This window comes from Tinamus guttatus, unplaced genomic scaffold, assembly GCF_059628265.1.
Source record: "Tinamus guttatus ecotype Peru unplaced genomic scaffold, ASM5962826v1 Tinamus_guttatus_pri_ptg000302l, whole genome shotgun sequence".
In the NCBI taxonomy this organism is placed as follows: domain Eukaryota; kingdom Metazoa; phylum Chordata; class Aves; order Tinamiformes; family Tinamidae; genus Tinamus; species Tinamus guttatus.
The window spans coordinates 886,117-907,463 of record NW_028288836.1 but is presented as its reverse complement, the minus strand read 5'-3'; the positions used below and the strand labels follow the sequence as shown (position 1 = coordinate 907,463).

Here is a 21,347-nt window from a genome sequence, read left to right as displayed (position 1 = left end):
GAGTGTCTAGGCCAAACACTAGGGATTTGAACTTATGATTCTGAAAGTCTTCTTAGAATCAGCAAGCAATCATACGTCCTCCTTTTTATGTCAAAAGGGGGAACAGGATTGTCTGTGATTTGTGACTAAAGGTGTCTTAGGAGATCTATTATAACATTTCAGAAAAATTATTAAAGTGAAAAAAAAGAGCCTATTCTGCCAGAGGTATGAGTGTTTTTCCTATTCAGAACTGCTTTTGAGTGTTTTCATTAAAATGAGTTAATTCCTGACTCTGAGAATGAGATTAGAAACTGAAAAAAATGAAGAGAAAACTGAATTCACTCTGTTTTAAGCAAAGTGGAAATGACGTGAAAATACTGTTTCTGGATGAATTCATCTAAACTGCTGCCTCGTGATATTAGCATAATAAAGTCATTTAGAGACTGTTAACTGCTTCAATTTACCATATGAATGATGCAGCACTCCTGTTTTGCAAATCCTGCATTTTTTGTGCGTTTGTACACTGGTTTAACTTGCTGTTCACATGCTTGTACTTGCCATGCTGGAAAGTTTGTCATGAAAGAAAGCACTTGAATCGTGAGGATATTTAAAGTCCCCTAGGGGATAGAAAGCAGAGCCTTGCCCAGGGACATAACAGTTTGGTCAGCAATGGAAATGGCACAGGTCTGTGCATGGATTCAGATTATATTGTGTGTCACATGTCTGACTTAGTGGCTTTTGGAGTCCAGCAGAGGTAGGTAGGATAGAGTTTTAATAGAATATACTTGCTAATAAGTACATGTGATGCTCGGTGGGCAGGAGAAGCAGTAAGCCTAGGAGCTTAGAAGCTGCTATCAGATCTCGTTGCTGTGGAGAATCCTGGGAGAAGTTTAGGAAAGTTTGGGGAAGATTTGCCCTTTAATGGGAAATTTTAAATAATTAGTTTTTAATAACTACAGAATAAAAATATATGGAAAACTATGCTTAACTTCCTCAATATCTTACTGGACTACCGTGCATTGAGGTGAGATGTTCACTTGGGCCAGCTAACCCGGAGTTAGTCCTTGCAGGGACAATTTGTGGACTGTTGAGTATCTGGTCCTGCCTGCTCCTGGGTTGGATTACCACACTTGCTAGATGAACCTTATCGTGCCATCTAATTATACTTGTGAAGACTGTTTAACCATCGTGTCTTGGGATAAAAAAAAAAAAAAGCCATTTTTGTGGGCTTGAGTCTGTCCTAGCTTGTATTACTATAATTTGCTAGGATGTTGTATACATATTGAACTTTTTTTGCAAAGAGATAATGTATATTTAAATTAGCAGAAGACTAGCACCACAAAATGTTACCTGTCTGATTAGAAATTGCAGTTCTCCTGCTCTTTGCTGAATGAAAAATAAAAAAGATAAGAAATTTTTGAAGTAATGACCTGTCCTAAGAGGTACTCCCTGAGATGATCTAAAAATACATTTAACCAGTATTGTTTCTGCTGATCACCAAGTTTCTGCTTTTGTCATAATAGAGTGTTTTTTTCTATTCATGATTCCTTACATTCAACATGAGGAATAAAGGAAGCTGACCTCCTTTAATTTAAAAAAAGGAAAAAAAAACTACTTGTAAAAATGATTGACATTTTGTGGGATGTTTTTATCATCTTTAAGTTTAAGCCATGTGAAAGATTGCTTTGAGCACTGGTGCAAAAGCAGTCTGCTGTTGCCTCTGGTGGTATGTACCGTTTGAAATGGGAGAAGCAAGAAAATTTGTATTGCAGTCATTGGCAGTGCAGTTTTGCCAGTGCTTTATCATGGGAAGATCAAGGAAGGAGGGTTGTGATGATCTTCTGTTATGTGTTTGATCATGTGGAAGCTGCAAAGGGGCTGTTTATAGTGATAAAATTATAGGTTATCAGTGTTTTGTATGTTTTCGGGGGATTTTTTATCTGCTTGTTTTGAATGCTACCACACCCCAAGTTACTGTTTTCACACAACCACGCGGTCTTTTGGAAAGGCTAAGGAGCTAGAAATACAGCAGTCTGTTCTATTGATCATGGCTGCAAATAATCATGCAATATAAATCATGCAGTATAAATAGAATCTACTATAATTTTACCTATCCAATCTGTGTGGAAATACATGTGAAACTGAGGAAGTTTGTGCTTAGAGCCTTCCTCGTTAGCTTTTTGAGGAAATTAACTGCAGTCTCAGTGCTGTAATTGGCCTGTGATACAATCTTGTGTTGAAACGCTGTCTTTCCTCCGGGTGAAACCTTAGGAACCGTTGCGTAGCGTGGGGATTTTTATAAAACACACCAGTGGGGAGTTCACAGCACTGTTAAATACCCATTAGGTATGGCAAGGAGGAACGCTCCCCTTGCATTTAATAAAATTGTCATAATATCAAGGATGTTATTGCGGGGCCTTGGGCAGAAGCGCAGAGCTGGTAGCCAAATTGGGCCGCACTGAAAATAAGCAGATGGATAGGGGGCAATTTGACAGCAGGATAACGGCGAGAAGGCAGAGCTAATTCATAAGTGTAGTTACATATTAATTACTACTTAATGTGATTGTGCTTGAAAAATATATTCAAGTGGGTAGAAGCTCACTGTGAAGGGAGGAAAAGACTGAGAAAATGAAGGGCAGTGTGAACAGGCTGTTGCAAATGATCACATTACTGCAGCTTAATAGGTTCAGGCAGGGGGAATGGGCTTAATCTACTACCTGGGTGGTTTTAGCTGATGTGCTCTGTAATTGCATGTGCTAGCAGTGAATACCTCATCACATTGCCCTCGTACATCAAAGCAGTAGTAAATGAAGTGGCGGGCGCTCAGTTTTTTGGGATCACCTGCCTGTTCACAAGCTCTTCTTGGGGTCTTTGGCTATACAATGGTGTTAGTGTCTACCAGAGCTGTGCCATGGATTGGGGTAAGCATGAAAACATGATGGAGGTGGAGACGAGTTTTCACCCTTCCATTGCTGTTGTCAAAGGGGAAAAAGCAGAGAAAAATGTTAGCACCTACATGCAGACCCCACAAGGATTGCTAAGCTTTTGCAAACATGTATTTATTGTCCTTCTGTTGACTTTTACTCTATTCCACCGTGTGTGTACTGACTCTGGGAAACCTGTATGCTTACAGACATACATCGGTTCCATCGTCGCCTCCGTGAACCCCTACAAGACCATTCCAGGGCTGTACGACTGCACTGCCATGGAGCAATACAGCAAGCACCACATGGGAGAGATCGCACCCCACATCTTCGCCGTGGCCAACGAGTGCTACCGCTGCCTTTGGAAGCGCCATGACAACCAGTGCATCCTCATCAGGTAAACGGCTGCTGCTTAAATTATCCCTGAGGGCAAGCGCTTATACACACATTTGGGTCAAAGGAAGAGGAAAACTCTAAAACAAAGAATGTTTCTCCATCATCAAAGTTCTGGAAGAGATTTTTGAATTTTGCTCTGTGTCATTCTGTTGACCTCTGACAAAACATTCATTTTGCTTATGCATCTTGTAATTAAATGGAAAAAAATGTTGGTTATATGCATTTTTGCTGGTTACCCATCTGATTTTCACTATTGTGGTTCATATTTTCCCTGTTGATTCATGCATATATTGGTTCATGAGCAGCTCGGTAGTTTACTGCTGCTAGACCGTGAACCCTGCATCTGGAGAGGAAGAAAAAAGACCAAACAAAACTCCCACCCCAGCCTTGAGAAAGGCTGTAAATAATAATAGCAGAAGGGAAAGCCCTCCATGTTCCAACTGCTTAAATCTGCCTGATTAATTCTCCTTGCTTAATCTAATTGTGCTTTAATTTAATGGTGATTTAATAGCTTCCTTTTTGCTCCGCTGTGGAGCTGGTATTCAGAATCCTGCTGCTGCCACATGGTCATGGGGAGGAGTTGGCGTTTCAGTAGCTTTCAGGTAGGATACACATGGGGAGGAGAGAGCTCCTCTTCCCCTGCTTTCATCCCTCTCTTACGTCTGCAGTATTTTGGGTGTGTGGAACATGAGGGAAGTGAGAGCTCTTGGGGCACAAACTGGTGTCATCAGGGCTCTCTCCTGGTCTCCAGGGGAGCCCTTGCACGAGTTGGGACACCAGGGCCATGCCTGGGCAGCAGGTAGGGATGTGGCCAAGTGGGAGCCACAGGGATTCCAACCTGCATTTATAATTACAGAGCAGTTTGCAAGGTTTCCTGGAAAAGATGATAATTTGGCACATCAGAATCATCTGCTTGGGTTTCAGCAAAAAACAAGCTGTCCTGGGAAATGTGGATTGGTTACAGCACAGCTATTTTCAGCTTCTCTCATAGGTCTTACTTAGGTGGCAGGCCCACTCTGTACTCTTCCTCAGGCAGCTTCTGTCTAATAATGGAACCAAGATAGGGAGGCTCCATATATTTTTCAGCTATTTTCAATTATTCAACTTCTTTTTTTTCCCTTTTTTCTTTTTTTTCTTTTTTTTTCTTTGTGTGTGTATATACGTGCCATTTACATTTACATACATTTTAAAGCTCAGTCCTGGTGGCACTCCATGATAAAATGAAATGTGCAGATACCCTGTGTCATCTGAGGGGGGGGAAAAAAAAAAGTTTGGAATCATGATTTCATGGCATAATACCAGATAAATATTTGTGAACAGCATAGGTACCCAATTTTCAGTACTGAAATCCTTTCTGGTGCCCACCCCGTGGCTATTAGTATTTTCATTAATCCCATAATGCGTTGGCCTAAGTATCTACCTTTCACTCCAGTTCTCCACAAGCCACAAATAGAGCAGCAGATTATGTCCTAAAAAGGAAATAAAAGTCTGGAATGGTCTAGAGACTTCTCTGTCAGTCTGTGCTCTGCAAACTCTGTGGCTTGGTACAGGTGAGCCATAGCAAGGAAAAATGTCACATTAACAGTCTGTTCTAAGATAGCTAACCCTAGTCTTGGACTAAAATAGTGATTTTGAGTAAGTTCAGTGTTTCCGACAAGTGCAGTATTACTACCTTACAAGAAGCACCTTCCATTTCTATACACTATAACGCAAATTAAAATTCACAGGAACAAATACTAAATAAAAGCACTTTTTGCAAAACAAGATAATCTGCTGTAGCTTGTGAAGGACTCAGAGCACGGTTTTAAGTTAGTAGATGATTTCAGTGGCTGTCTGAAGTTTAGAAAGGTCTTCACGACTGCATAGTTCTGCGTGGGGCATCAAATTGGAGGCAGACCCAGTTTCCTCGTCGGGCTCGGCATCCTGGCCATGCCTGCAGATTTCACCGCCTTAGAATCATGTTTTGCAGCAACTCACTGTCAGGTTTTCTTGGTTACTCTTGGTGTTGGAAAAAAATGGCCAAGCTCTGGCTGATGTTTGAGTTCAGGCCAATAGTTTAGTATTATATTTCATGTGAAAAAGGAGAAAAAAGAAAATTTTTGTTGTATCATGAAAACATAATGAACAAATACATTCAGTTAAAATGTTAGTTGTCAGAGTAGGTTTCAAATTCTGATATGCAGCTTTCGCCTGTTCCTACTTTAGGGATGTAAAAGCTCAGTAAGTTGAAACTGCCTTATGAAATATTTACTTTTGTTTTGGTTTTAATGCTCCTCTGGACTTGAAGTGCCCCCTGCTGGTGGTCAGAATTTGTTCAGCTTTGTTTAGGGGATGCTTTTTTAAGGATGTGGTGTTTGGATTCAAAAACCTGTGAAAAAGCTTCTGGATTATTTTGAAATGTTTTGATAGATTTTCTGAGTGGAATAAGATGAGGATCAAAAAGTGTCACCAGCAATGATGCAGAAGGTAAAATAAAGCCCGGAGCATTTTTTTTTTCTAGCATAGCCACTCAGAGTAAAGGTGAAAAGGAAGGGAGTATAGAAGGGATAATATGCCATGAAGCCCTCTCAAGATGCCTGGTTATGGGTCTGTGCAACACAGTGTTATTTGTGATAGTGCTGTAGGAGAATGACTTAGCAGTCTATAATGTATGTCCTCAGAGGGGCGCAGTGGAGAAGCTGTGCAAAAAGCCCATCACAGTCAAATTTGGTGCTATCACAGACATATTACAAAGCTATTAACATCTTTTGATTTTTCTGCTACCCTGCTGCTGATCATGGAGAGCCAAATGAACAGCTTGAGCTGAGTAACTGGTGGTCCGGGCCCCTTGGCAGGAGCGGGAAGGGAGTCTCTTGCTGTTAGTCAGGGAATAGCCAAGCAGTCCAGAGATGTGACTGAGTTCAGTTCATGATTAGCACACGTTTAGATTGTGTTTTTGCATATTTGGGTTGTATTTTTGTTGCTTTTTTTTTTTTCCTTAAGACAGTCCAAGAAGCGTAGAGCAATAGGAGTGGCAACAGCCATGCTGAGTTATGTTCTTCTCAGGTCAACGTTGCGAGTGGGAAATCACAGTCAGAAACCAGTTTGTTCTCTCTGTTGTTTATCAGTCATATGGTGGCCTGGTGATCTTTTTGTTGTTGCTTAGTTTGAAAATCAGCATAAAACAAACTACTTGTTGGATAAGACCCAGACTTTTGATGGAAGACCTGCTTGTGAGAGTGACATACCAAAATTCTCTTGTGCATTTTAAAAAATTGTGTTTGCTGAGGAGGCCTATTTTGTCCGTGTGTGTCTGCTTTAGGGTGTTAAGGCCAGAAGAAAGAACTGAGAAATGTCTGAGTTGTGTTGCTGCAGCCTTATTTGCATCAGAATGAGAAGTTTCTGTTACTGATGCCTTTTTTCATTGCAGCAGTCTGGAGTTCAGACGGTTGTGCCCTTAGTGATATGCCCCGTGTAGAGCAAGTCATGGAGAAAGATGAAAGATCTCCTAAATGAGGGCCTCGTGGGTTGTTGTCATCCTTAATATATTCAGAATACTGAGTGTAACAATGTGGAATAAACTGGGCATTTAAACTCATGGGGAGAGGAGCTGCTGGAAAGGTTGAGTCTGTAGTAAAAGATTCCCCTTCTTTCGCTTGCCAACATGCTATAGGGATAGGCTCTCTACGAATTCTGAAAGATTGATCCCGGGCTAACCTACTTTTGATGTTTGTGCCGTGTGGGTTGAATAAACAACCTGAAAGATTAGTATGCTTGTTTTGGGTTTTCATCTTCTTAATTGCATCTGTTTTTTATGAAGCATTTTTGCAAGGGGGAAAAAAAAAGCTGCCTTCACACACAGAGAATGATAGGTGCTGAGCTGGGCAGTGTCATGCAGGACTGAGGTCTTGTCATGCTAGAGGGATTTGTGGAACAATCAGCTCAGTGCTCTGTAGTATTTGCAAAACTAACTAGAATTAGTCATTAATAGTATAGGCATAGAGAACAAAACAGAGTTCATTGCATAAATCCATACTTTGCCCATGTCTTGAACATTGTGAACGGGTCCTTTGCTCCTTGCTTTATATCCAAAAAGACTTGTTGTAGCTGAAGACGCTTCAGAAAAGAACAAAAAGGAATGGAAGTGTAGAACGACTTTGTTATGTGGGAATGGCTAACGAACCTTGGCAGCAGGGTGATCGATGCCTCTGAGGTTGGCAGCAGCAGGGAGAGGGAGATCAGGGGTGTTTTGTTTGCTGTTATTTCCAATAGGAGAACTAAGTGGCATCAAAGGAAGCTAATAGGGAGTAGATCCAAACCAGCAGACCTGGCTTTCTGTACAGCATGTGATCATCTTTACAGTAGGATGTTGTGAGTGTTAAAAGTTCATGATTTTTTTGAAGAATGTGGCTAGAAATTCATGGAATTGAGGAATTCCGTGGAATCCTCATGCATTGAGGATTAGAAGATGCTGAGAAGCTGGAAGAATATGGAAGGGAGTGTCTTCCCTTTTGGTTACGTACAGCACACTGAGCAGGTAGATCTTTGGCCTGACTCAGTGGTGCCACTAGTGTTCTGAGAAAAAAGTCAAGAGTGTGTAATCCTGCATAATGCCAACTGTACTAGAAATAAGCATAGAAAATGATTTTCAATGAACTTTGAATATATTCCTTACAGAATTGCTCTCCGTTACTCCGGGGTAATGCAGCTTCCATGAAACAACCATTAATGTTCCTCAGCATAGGCTGTGGGGTGGTGTGACAGCTGAAGGGTAATGTCTTCAGAAGAGATGACCCCAGGTTCCTGCAGTGGAGCTCAAAGCAGAAGAATATAAGCAGGAAGAGATATGTGCCACTTGATGAGACTTTTGCACCAGGCAAAGATAATGCAAGTGCACGTGAAATTCTTTCAAAACTAGTAGGAGATGTGTTGTGATGGTCTTTTAGGATACAAGGAAGCAGCATCAATATGGGATATAATAAAGATTTGCTTCCTTGGCAAAGAAGCATTGAAGGGGTTTGGATCTGTGGAGAGAGAGAGAAAACAAACACCAAAAAGGCTCAGACCTTTGGGGAAGGTGGTTATGAGCCCAAATCCCAAGTGTCACAGGTAAAATTAAATTAAATATAATGCAGAAATAGTTTGGGATGGTAAATGTGATGGATGAAAAATATATAACTCAAACTTAACAGTATTGTGTGTGTCCTTTATTATGAGGTTTATGAAACATTTTAAAGACTTGTTAATTCTTTCTGGGAAATGTTTATAAGTAGATCTCGGCTAAAAGACTCTTAGTCTCTCATTATGTACCTTGTATGCTTCTTCCATGGTTATTTTTGAAATTGTTCGTATTAATTTGCAGGAAAATGACTTACTGCTTCCTTGGGCTATACCTTTCTTCTTTGCTTTTTCATTAGAAACCATCATGATCCTTTATCATGACCTAAAACCAGTAGGGACCTTACAATGGCACAACAGGAGACAGTCGGCTAAACTGTGTGTGTTTAGTCTTGCTCCATCAACGTCCATGACAGAACTCCCACTTACTGCAAGGAAAAGGGTAGAACAAGGCCAAAATGTACCTTCCTCCCAAGGAACTGAACAGGAATTAGGCGCAGCCTAATGTCCTGCACATTTGTATTCAATAAATACAGTGAAATACTGTCTGAAAAGTGGTACAGAGTGTGATGTTAACATGATTTTTTTCTTGTTGAATGTGTATTTAGCAAATTTAAAGGTGTGTTTTGCTTACCAAATTCTGCTGCTATTTAATAGTCTTGTATACTTCTCGCAGTCTTCATAGCTTCTAGTGATTTAGAGGGTTGTCTAGACAAAGGGCTTTTCCCCAGGAGCTGGAACTGTCAAAACACTTTCATCTTCTTCTTCTTTCAGTGGTGAAAGTGGTGCCGGAAAGACAGAAAGCACTAAGCTAATTCTCAAGTTCTTATCTGCAATGAGCCAACATTCACTGGAGCTGTCTTCCAGAGAGAAAACCTTCTGCGTGGAACAAGCTATTCTTGAAAGCAGGTACATCACTCATATGCTCATGTGTTGCACAGAAGGGTCTGTTATACTGAGATGGGACTGCCACAGAAGTTGAAAATGTTTAAAAGCTAGGTTAATGTAAAAACACGGGTGGATAAATATGGAAAACTCATACCTAACGCTGGTTCTAGGGCATGAACTGACTGGTATAAATTTGCCCTGTTAAGAATTTCATATTCTGATTCAGATCCTGATTTCTTGGTATAAAAGAAACCAGTTCTTCCTGTGTTTACACAATAGTTGCATTCTGGTTAGAAAATTCCATATAGAAAGTCTGTTTTACACCATAGGCCCTATTGCTATTAAGTACCTGTTAAGCTATGGTTTCTTTAACTCAAAGATGCTTTTGGGTCAAAATCTGTGAGGAAGAGCAGGTTCTTCAAACAGCTTATTAGGGGCTATAGAATCTTTTGGTTTTTTTTTTTTAAACCCTTTGTATATACCTTTCATCCCTTCCGAAACCCATTTCACTGAGAAAGACAGACTTGCTTTCTTCCTAGCACAGATTTATATAAATATAAATGTGACCGTATTGTCATGGTCACATTTTAAGGAACAGACTGAATCAGTGGGAAATGATGTGATGAGCTTACATCACACTACACGCACAGTGTGATGTAAACTGTGTGATTGTAGAGGAATACTATGTACTTCCAGTGCCGTGGTATTTAATTAATGCACAGTTATTTGATTTTGCTTTTCCAAATCTCTAAATACGCAGATCTTTTGCAGAAGACATATGCCTTAGTGAAATGAAAGAGCTTGCAATATAGCTATATATGTAGATAAATTTACTAAACAATAAAAATAGTATCAGAAAGGGAGAAATTCCTATTAAATTCGGGTGCTCTAGACAGCTAAGAGCACAGTGGGGTATCTTAATGCGGGAAATAGATGGAGATTCCTGAAATGGATGGTGAGTTAATGGTGGCTTCCTTTTTATTCTGAGGCTGAATTCAGTTAAAGTGAGGGAAACAGGTGACGGAGGAGAGGAACTGTTGGCTTGGTGTGTGTGTAGCCGCCTCCGGCTACAAGGTAAGGGAGATGGAGCATAATGAGGAGAAAGAGAGCATGTGGTAGAAGCATGCTCAGGAAAAACGAAGATCAGGAAAGCAGATATGACAGTAGAGTAGATGCATCACATAGGTTGGACACTCTATACAAGCCAAAAATCAGTGCTCAAATGAAATGACATATGTTTCTAAGCTATTTAAAACCAAAGTCAATTTAAGATCTATTACTGCTGTTTGCTTACTTGCTGTATACTCATTTAAAGAACTTTTTTTTCTTAATTGACATAGGACAAGTACTATTTTTCCTTCATCTGCCCAGCACCTTGCTGTAATTTGACTACTGAGAAGAGAATTGCTTGCATCTTCTGCACTGCAATAGATTAAACACTGCAGTAGTTTAGTACAGTAAATCTTGTTTCCTGGATGCTTACATGAGGTGATGCCAAATAGAGATGTTCGTTGTCAGGATAATGCTGAAGATATGGGCTAAGGCTGAGAAGGGTGTCAAAGTGGACTTTACACAGAGCCATTCCTTTTGCCAGTCCCCGGGGAATGGGAAGCTCTTAGCCTGCTGAGTACACATTAACACTTTTGTCATTTTCATGTATTTTTACAGTCCAATTATGGAAGCTTTTGGAAACGCGAAGACTGTTTACAACAACAACTCAAGTCGCTTTGGGAAGTTCATTCAGCTGAACATCTGTCAAAAAGGGAACATTCAGGGAGGAAGAATTATAGATTGTATCCTTGTTTGGTGATTAGCCTCAGTATTTCGGGGCAGCTGGCGTACATCTCATCTGCAGGATGCTGAGGGAGAAGTAGCTTTTCTGTCCTTTCACCCTACCCAGAAACACACACAGTTCTCTCGGTCTGGTTTGGGTGGGAAAGACAAGCTGTGTGACCAAATTTGCACTCATGCACACATGCATGGGTACCAGGGTGGGTCATATGCAAGATCTTGCATTGCTTCTGGTATGCTGCTTCATGTGTGTCTTCCTACATCACGAGCTAGCAAGACCTTAATTCTTGGGTCTGATCTCAGTTCTCAACTGTTTCCCTCAGTTGCTGTGGCTGAAGATCCATTTCTCAGTTACTAGTTCAAAGAGCAGAGCTGCTGAATTCCCACAATGTGAGCATGGGTGGTTGGGTCCTTGGATATAGCCAGCAAAATCGGGGAGATATGCTGCTGGTGCCCCTTTCTCAAATCTTACCTGGTACTTCTGAGCATCTGCTGCCCTTTGCAGTATCCACAATTCATGCTTAAAGCTGTTTCCAGGTTTTAGTGGGAAAAAGGCAAAGTAAAGGAACACAGATGCCATTAAAAATCCAGAATGTGATAAGTTCAGTTGTGGAGGAGTTGGAGAAAAAGAAGGTGGGAAAAAACATTGGTGTTAGAACTATTGTAATATTATCACTGTTGCTGGTTTTTCATCTTGGTTTGGCAGTAGGCAAGTTGTAAGAAAAGGCCGTGAGGCTTTTCCTACTGTCTGAAATGAAAGCATAAGGAGAGTTTATAAATAGCTTGTGCATTAAATGGTGTCTGCTTTATTCCTTGACTGAAGTTTTTTGTACGTGGCTGTAGATTTATTGGAAAAAGTAAGTTGATTTGCTTTTGCTCAGCTATTTTTTTTTCCATTTTTTTTGAAGTTGTGGATAAATAAATTCTCCCTAAAATAATTCCTTAAATGGAAACTCTCTTTTGCTTTGACAGAACCGTGTAGTAAGGCAGAACCCTGGGGAAAGAAATTATCATATATTCTACGCTCTGCTGGCAGGGGTAGAAGAGAGAGAGAAAGGTGAGTGGCAAAGCATGAATGACACAACCATAGTGGCTCTCTGCTCCTATCAGCTGTGGTGACGATGGTGGAAAATTAGCAGTAGGAATCCTATAGCCCAAGCAGAGAAATGGATTATTTATTAAGTATGAATTCACTGAGTGTGAATTTGAGCTCAGCTTCATAAAGCAACCTGCTTAGCTGAAGAATGTCGTCATGCTGCAGATAATTTTTCCTCCCAGCTGCTGCTGAAGCCCTGGGAAAATTATCTGGGGACAAACATGCTTAACTTTGTTCAAACTGAATATTTTTGCTGGTGCTGAATAACTCCACAGCAACTAGATGAAGAATTCTTGTTTTTTCTAATCCCCTCTCATAAAGAATAAATCCACTGAACAAAAGAAATGACATTTGTATATGTGCAAAATTGCCTAAGGCTGTTTCGGCACCTCCCTGTGGACTGTCTGTCTTTGCATGCTAAAGTAGCCTTAGCACCATTGTACAGCTCCAAAAAGAAAAGAATAAAAAAGAAGCAACAAATAAAAGCCCATTTTTTTTTCATGTAAACTCTCTTTGTGGGTGATGTTTATTTCTGAGCAAATGACTTGTGAGCTATTTAGCTGTCACATAAGAATTTGTGGAGTGTTTTCCTTTTGTGGGTTTTTTTTTCACTCTCTCTTTCCTCCCCTTGTTAGATGCTTTTTACTTATCTATGCCGGAGAACTACCACTACCTGAATCAGTCTGGATGTACAGCAGATAAGACAATCAGTGACAAAGACTCCTTCAAGGAAGTCATTGTGAGTTGTTCCCTTAATTCTTTGTGTTTTAAGTGTGCTGGTAGTGCAGGTGCCCGGGACCTCTGTGTAGAGCAGGACACAAAGCCTTCCCATGCTTACCTGTGCTCTCCTCCTCTTTCAGGCATTACTACATGGCGCTGTATCACATGGGCACTAGTAGGGACTTATTTTTTCTGATAACATTTCACTGCCATTTTGAGCGTGTGTCTGTCTTGCCTCCACTATTCAATTTTACTTTATCCTTTCTATTTGTGCTCATGTGAAATGATTGCATTTTGGAATCTGGAGAGTATCAGTTGGAAAGACAGTGAGACATTTGCATGTCTTTGCCCTTCCATCCATGCCCACCTGCAGTGACATTTACAGCACTTGAGGATAATGAACGTATCCATTTGTATTTGTGCCAAAATTCTCTGTGTGCAGTGTTGGTTGAAGAGAAATGTTATGCAGTAAACGCGAGTGTACCCTCTTTGTCAGGGTATCCTGTACCTCAAATAAAACACAGCAATATGAACAAGAGTGTTAACAGACAGTAGGATTGGTGTCACGCTTTAAAATCTGACTCATGCCAAGCACCTGCAGACTACAGAGTTGCACTTTGTTCCTGAATTTAAGCTCAAAAAGTATAGTAGTGGACTTCCTTTTCCTCCTTTGCACTCCTCCAGTATAAATGTGAAAGCTACTGTGAAAGTAGTGAGATGCCTGGTTATACTTATAAAAAAAGGCTCATTTTCATGTCTGTTCATTAGTTATCTGGGTAGAATTACTCATACAAAACTGTCAAAAACATGTAGGAATCGGGAAGCAACCTGCCTTTTATGGGAAGGCAGTCTTGTTTTATCAGATGTCTTATATAACACATTTTATCAGACGGTTTATATTACATGTATGTGTATTTTCACTGCTTTCTCATTTTAAAGCTTTATATAGATCATGTAATGTCTTTTGGCCCAAGTCCATAGTGCAGCGTTTAGGCAGAGCAGCATGTGGGTGTATGTAATTCTCTATGTTGTACTTAGAAGATCCAGGTATATGGAATAATTTACAGAAAACAGTTGAATGAAACAGGTTAAAAAACAGGTCCTAATGGAGACTTTCTTTGAACAACTGTTTCTCTAACCTACATTAATGTTGAAATTAGCAAAAGTGATTTGTCTGTGCTAACTTATAGGAGAATTGCTCATTGCTTACTATATTACTGAAGGGATATATGATAGACTTTAGAAATCAACAAAAATCATATTTCATGTCCTTCACCTTTTTTTTTCTTTTTTTTTTCTTTTTTTTTTTTTGCTTAGCTATCTTAATTTCTTTGCCAGAGATGCTGTGCAGTGGATGCAGCAGTTATTTTTACAGTAAAAATGCATAATCTACTGTGGTAAGGGATGCTAGAAAAGTTGTTATTTTACCTAGACCGTAGTCATATAGCTTAAGGTGATTAACATGACATTCAATTTGTGCTAATTATCTCACAGCACGCAGAGCATGAAGTTGACTTGACAGGTTAGGTTTTTATTCTGCTGTAAATACCGACACATTCGGAACACCAACCGAGGCTGCCAGTCTTCTTTCCTAGAATAGGGAAGGGACCAAAATTTTGCAGTTGGCTCTTTCCTGTCTTTTCCTATCCTGTTTATCCGCTTTCTATATTTTTTCTTACGGTGTAAGTCCTAGAAATGTCACTCAAATAAAACTTTTTAAAGTCATTCCCTCTCTATGCTTTTTGTACTGACATTTTTCTAGAAGCAAGATGCATGCTCAAGTGGTTTCACTTCGGGTGATTTTCTTTGTATCTGTCCTTTTGCAAGGGGCCGGGGAGGGGGGCGCTGCACTGTGAGCTTGGAGATGTGTCCAGGAGCAGCACTGCCTGCTTCCTTAGAGCACTGTTGCAAAAGGTCTCCTGTGCTTTATCCTTTCTGAGCTGTGGGAAGATTGTGAGGGTTGCCATTCGTAACAGATTTATTAAAGATGTGTTGTGTGCCCTCTGTCAGACACCTGTCATGAGCATAACGATATAAATCAGAATATACAGATACCCATTTGCTGTTTGCTTGTTATAGAGTATCATTGGCATGTTGGTAATTCATAAATTCAACAAACTTTGTATAGATCTGTTTTTCTTGTTCAATTCTGTGGTAAGATGACAAGAATATATTGGTAAGATCTGTGTTTGGACTGCACTGCTTTCAAATTCTCTGCTTTAAATTCCCCATGGCTGAGAAAATAAATGTGCAAATCTAGTATGGCACTGTGTTGCCTCCCCCCATGCCTTGTCAGCTATGTGAGTAATTGGCAGAACTTTGTAAAAACAGAGGTTATAAATTACTAGCACAAATGGATGAAGTTGCCTCATGAAGAACTCTGTAAAGCACTTCAGGCTGCTTATAATTTTAAGCATACTGGAGAATCTGAAAGCAGAGGGGCCTCTACAACATCAAAAGAGGGAGAGTTTGCAAAAACAGTGATACTTGCTTGTTGAAGGTTGTCTGTGTTTCCACATTTGCCTTAATGCACCTTGTGTTTAAGAAGTTAACCTGTCATTCCAGACTGCAATGGAAGTGATGCAGTTCAGCAAGGAGGAAGTGCGAGAAGTTTTGCGGCTATTAGCTGGCATTTTGCATCTGGGAAACATTGAGTTTATCACTGCTGGTGGGGCACAGGTGTCCTATAAAACAGGTGAGAAGGCTGTGGTTCCTTGCAGCACAGAAGTGTTTCTTGGGGGTGTGGAAGTTATACTCAGTGCTAGCACCCACACCAAAGCAAGGACAAATAGTGAAAGGGGTCTGATGGCTTTTCAGCTTCTGTAAATGTTGATTAAAGTGTTGGCTTGGGTTTTTGACAAGTAAAGCAAATCACTTCTGAACACTAGTTTTTAGGATTAGCTTAGAAAAAAACCTGAGTATGTATTTATTGCATTAACAGTAGTGAAATTCCAGTGTATTCTAATTCCTGGCTTAGAGTGTTTTCAATATGGTAAAACTTATGTGCATATGTATGTTCCACAACTGAGCTCTCTATATAAACTATATTTTACTAGAGCTTTTGGTATTGCAGTTCCAATTTGAAAACGTATTGCAATGTCCAAAGATTGGGCTTATGGGCATGACTTTTTTTATTTCAAATATGGCAACCAACAGTAGCATTAGCACTGCTTTGTATACCATATCATAAAAAAAATGCAATTTAAAATATGTACATAAGAATAATTTTCTTATTTTATTGATTTTCTTTATTCTCGTAATCCCGAGGGGAGCTTAAACACATTCATGTGGACAAATTACTGCTTGTAGCTGGAGAAATATGTTAGTGAAAGTAGCAGATTATTTGAAACCTTAACTTGTAATGTTGAGGTAGATAAATATCTGTGACTTAATTGTGATGAATATGTACTACTAATTTCCTTCAGTTGTGCATATTTATGATTCTGTACTTCTTCACAGGTCTTCGAAATTCTATTTGTGTTTTTATTTCTAATTCCTATCATTATAAAGCCTCTTAAATGGTGATCACAATAATAATAATAATAATAGAACAAGCAAAGCTTCATGCACGTATGTGTTTAAGAATATATTTATATTTGGCTCTTTCTCTCACCAGCCCTGGGAAGATCTGCTGAATTACTGGGGTTGGACTCCACACAGCTAACTGAAGCATTGACACAGAGGTCAATGATACTCAGGGGAGAAGAAATCCTAACACCTCTTAGTATACAACAGGTAAAGGCATCTCGGTTTTGACTTGCTTCCAGGGTCTATTAAATCCTATTGCTCAGTCTTGAAGTCCAGTGATAACTTTGATCCCTTAGGAAGGGAAGGTCATTTCATGCATCAAGGTTGTGTTGCTATCGAGAGCACTACCTAATTTTTTAAGAGGGTATAATTGGATTTTTAGAAATCTCTATAGATATCATCCTACCATTCTGGTCAGGGCTTCTAATTGACTGCTGTGATTTACTATTCTGTCTTGTTGCTTATTGTTCCTTACGTACTATTCTGTCTTGTTGCTTATTGTTCCTTCCAAACTGTAATCATGCAGGCTGACATTTTTAATCATGGATGCCTGAGTTAGGTGAGCAGTTTTGGAATCTTTCAGTAAAAATTCATCAGTTATTTAGAAGAAGGGAGGAAAAGAAGGGGAAGAAGAAGGTATACGTTAGTAGTGTATAAGAAGAAAAAAGTATGCATTAGTACTATGCTTACCAATAAAAGGCAGTATTTTCTGCCCTTCTTTTCTTCCTCCTCCTCACCTTAGGTCTATCTTTTCCTATTTTTTGAACACTTGAGTTTTTAAATATAATGTTAAAGCCACATAAATACACTGTTAAAGCTTGAACTTACACTATTAAAACTTGAACTGGAACTCTTAGCAACTGATAATATAAATACAATCAAGATATGTGGAAATGCAAAGCTGTGTGCAGTATAATTTGCCTTATGCTGGGCAAAGGACAGTGACTGCCAAAATCTGGTAACTTCTTAGTTCCAGGGACGATTACTCTTAACATGTGCTGTTTCTCTAATGCAGGCAATAGATAGCAGAGATTCTATGGCTATGGCACTTTATTCTCAGTGTTTTGCGTGGGTCATTAAGAAAATCAACAGCAGGATCAGAAGCAAGGAAGACTTCAAGTCCATTGGAATTCTGGATATATTTGGATTTGAAAACTTTGAGGTAGGTTGACAAGGTTGTTCTCATGGAACCTCTGGCATTTGCACTTCATTGTTCTACGTATCTTTTTCATCTTCACTGTAACTTGATTATTAAACATGTTATGACTTTAATTAGTTCATTGTTTGCAAAGTAAAGTACTTTGAACATGCTCATTGTTGAACGTTTCTTGTCTTTGTAGGTTAATCGTTTTGAGCAGTTTAATATTAACTATGCAAATGAAAAGCTTCAGGAGTATTTCAATAAACACATCTTTTCCTTGGAGCAACTGGAATACAGCAGGTAAGAGTTACAGATGAAATTTGAGAGCAGTTAGAAAATAGCTTTTGAGTTTTGGACTCCCAGCTGCTGCATATTCCCTCAAAAGTAGAAATACAGCAGTTCTTTTAATTCCTGTATTTAAAATCTTCACTTAAAATCTTTGCTTATGTAATTGTAAATAAAAAGCCACTCCTTATTTTTACTAGGGAAGGACTAGTTTGGGAAGATATTGACTGGACAGACAATGGAGAGTGCTTGGATCTGATTGAAAAGGTATTTGGTATATCTGTTCATATTTCTTTCAGTTTTTGTTAGGAAATGTCCTTAAAACACCTGCTGACACAAAACTCAAGTGAAGAAGTAGCTGAGGGATGTTTAAGTAGTGTTCTTTTAATGTAATCATTCTCACAGATGGCCGTATTCTAGATTATATGGTAAGGTCAATATACCTATCTTCCTATGTAATAGCTTTTAACAGGATGTGACTATAGGCAAAAGTAAAATGATATGATTGAAAAGGTGAAATAGAGATTGTCTTTAGTCATAAAGCTTGCCCGCCTATTTTTGTGTGTGTGTGTGTTCCTTTTTATTAGTGTATAATGTTCAGTAAACCTTACAGTAAAAGCAATGAATGTAAATAATAAAGTCCATAGTATTAAGTACTGAAAGATAAAATTGAGAAAAATTTTGCTTTGAAGATTTTTCAACCAAAAAGACAAGATTGACAAGCTGATTAGATGGGAGGTAGGGGGAAGGAATGACAATGTCTTGCTACATTATTGCTCTTTCTGAACTGCTGGTAATCATCATTTATTGCCTGCCAGTTTTTGTTTATCCACAATTGAGTTCATAGTCTTATTGTACCAACCCCGCCCGCCCTCCCCGCAAAAAAAAAAGAGCATATAAAAGTGATGTACCTGCACGGTTACTGGTGGGAATGCCAGCGGTTAGGGGCATATGTGATCCAAATTTGCTGCCTAGAAATGGTGACTCCAGCGTTTCTTCAAAGAATATGTTGTACGACGTTTTAGTCTGTTCACTTTTGTTAGCAATTCAAGGGGGTTGCATGGATTGATCACTGCAGTGGGGTGTGATGTTGCTTGAGTTTACATGACCACGGAAAATCTCAACAAAGTCGTGGGCAGAGGGTTCAGCTGCTGGGATGGGACCGCCATGAGGCGGTTTGTCCGCAGCTGCCCTAGGCTAGGGGGAAATGGTTTGTTAAAATGTACACCTGGAGAATTACGTTTTTCTGGGAGACCATATCAACCTAAAGTTTGCTGGACACATTAATTAACTGTAAGGTAGCTTACTTTGTTTACCATCTTTCCTAATGGGTGAAGCAGGGAACATCAAAGGAAATTATGCAGACGCGTATGCAAAGCAAAGAGAGGTTCTGTTTCACACAATGCATAGTTAAACTGAGAAACTTTTGCTGTGCCCCTGGGCACTGGAGATGCTAAAAGTGTGCATTGGTTTAAAAAGCAATTAGATAATTTTATGGAAGACATTTTTTGAAAGGCTGTTTGCACAAACTCCTCAGGCTTGAGGAGCTGCTCACTGGGGATCTTGGAGGCTGTGGGTGTGTTCTGTGGTCATGTCCCTAAATGCACCTAAAAACTCCCTACATCAAGAAGATTTCTTCTTCTGGCAGGAGTATTGTCAGAAAAATAGTATTGCAGTCTCCCACAAGGGTGGGTTTCTAATCATGTACTGGTCGTTCGGTGCCTCTCTGCACAGTAATTTCAAGAACTTTGTGAGTTTTGTGACCTGCAGACAGGGCCAGTGTCCACCTGTGCACTAATTCATCTTCTGCCTCTTCTCACTGTTCTAGAAACTTGGCCTGCTGGCACTCATCAATGAAGAGAGCCATTTTCCTCAAGCCACTGACTCCACCTTACTGGAGAAGCTGAATGCCCAGCACGCCGTACGTGATGTTCTGCCAATGTGTTTTGAGCAAATTATGGAGTGTGTCTTTGCTTCCGCAGAAATTCCTGATTCAGATACATGGGTACATAATTGTATGTTTGGGGCCTGATCTTACTTCCATGGCAATTCATGTCATTTGCTTTTTGACAATTACCTGAAAAAAATGTACCCATGTTACCATCCAGTTAGAGAATTCCATATTGTTGGAAGCGCCATATTTTACTCTTGGTTACAGCTCTAACAACCTGCAGTAACTCTGTTTAGCTCTTCAATGTCTGTTGATGTATTGAAGTGTTTACTTGACGGCACGTTACCTTCTTTGTACAGGTTTTACCTTTATTTGTGATCAGAATTGTAATCAGGAATTTCTGTGATACAAGCTTATGGTTATCTTCATAACACCAGTCTTAAGACTGTTCCTTCTTTTTCAAAGTGCCCTTAATGGATGGTTGTACCAGATGGGTTAGAACTTAGCATAATGCCTTTTTAGGCACAATAAATCTGCTATTGCTGCATTTGCAGTAACCCAGACTAACAAATCCTATTATCATTATAAGTTGGTTGTTTGCTTTCAGAGCACTAATCTTCCAGGGAGTTCACTGGAAGACAGAGGTTTGTTTAAATCTGGGCTCAGAGGATAATGTAGCCGTTTGTATTATTATGCTCCCTGCCTTCAAATATATTTTTCTCTTTTCTTTTCCTGCCCATTAGAGCAATCCTTTTTATGTGAAACCAAGAGTTGCCGTTCACAACTTTGGAGTGAAACACTATGCCGGGGAGGTAATTTTCTTTACTTGCTAAAATTATTGCAAGCAGAGTTTTCATTAGCTTAATTTAACAGCCCTGAGGCTGTTCAGAATTAAGTAAAACGCTATGTTCCCTCAGCACTTTTTACAGTACTGCCTCTGAGAGGGGTGCGTGATGACTTGGCTTTCTGTTTGAACCTGCACTGTTTCTCACTAGGTCCAGTACGACGTCCGAGGGATCCTGGAGAAGAACAGAGATACTTTCAGAGATGATCTCCTGAACTTGCTGCGTGAGAGCAGGTATGTTTCTGTGATTTCTGTTTAAACCTTGTCTTAAGGGGGTGCCGTCTCACCTTGTTCTGCCAGGGTTTGAGTACATTGCATAGCATCAGTGCTTAGCAGAGCTAAAAGGAGCAGAGAAATCATAGCAGTGCCTGTAAACAGAACAAATAAGTGATACTGGTAGTGTGTGTTTTACAGTACAAATGTATTGCAGTACGAGTTGCCATCTCATAATGTCTCAGAAAGGAGAATTTCTATAAAGACTTCATATTATCGAAAGTGTGTGCCTGGTTGTCTTTGGTACTTGTGTGCCTCCTGGCATTCTGCTGTGTAAGGTGAGATCCATGATCCTCACAGTATTTCTGTGAGTTGTAGCAATGCTCTACCCCTTTCTTTGCATGTGTGATTGAGATGCCAAGAGTTTTCACAGAGTTTTCATAGAGTTTTCATACAGGAACAGGGAACTGAACTCAGATTGTCCCTGTTTTTGGCTGCCGCCCTAACCCATCCAGTCATGCTGCCTTTCTGTCAGAGTAGCTGCATTTTAAATC

General features: G+C 39.7%; 1 protein-coding gene across 1 annotated transcript in view; it reads left to right on the top strand.

Moving 5' to 3' along the window:
• Positions 1 to 21,347, top strand: part of MYO10 (myosin X) — a 148,875-nt gene that overhangs the window by 73,521 nt on the left and 54,007 nt on the right. Inside the window, exons 4-17 of the mRNA XM_088528149.1 lie at positions 3,113 to 3,300; positions 9,171 to 9,305; positions 10,953 to 11,077; positions 11,919 to 11,932; positions 12,048 to 12,132; positions 12,807 to 12,910; positions 15,457 to 15,586; positions 16,508 to 16,626; positions 17,435 to 17,581; positions 17,760 to 17,860; positions 18,046 to 18,112; positions 19,674 to 19,766; positions 20,480 to 20,548; positions 20,732 to 20,814. Coding sequence (XP_088384275.1) covers positions 3,113 to 3,300; positions 9,171 to 9,305; positions 10,953 to 11,077; positions 11,919 to 11,932; positions 12,048 to 12,132; positions 12,807 to 12,910; positions 15,457 to 15,586; positions 16,508 to 16,626; positions 17,435 to 17,581; positions 17,760 to 17,860; positions 18,046 to 18,112; positions 19,674 to 19,766; positions 20,480 to 20,548; positions 20,732 to 20,814 — 1,460 coding nt within the window. The remainder of the gene's footprint in view (positions 1 to 3,112; positions 3,301 to 9,170; positions 9,306 to 10,952; positions 11,078 to 11,918; positions 11,933 to 12,047; positions 12,133 to 12,806; positions 12,911 to 15,456; positions 15,587 to 16,507; positions 16,627 to 17,434; positions 17,582 to 17,759; positions 17,861 to 18,045; positions 18,113 to 19,673; positions 19,767 to 20,479; positions 20,549 to 20,731; positions 20,815 to 21,347) is intronic.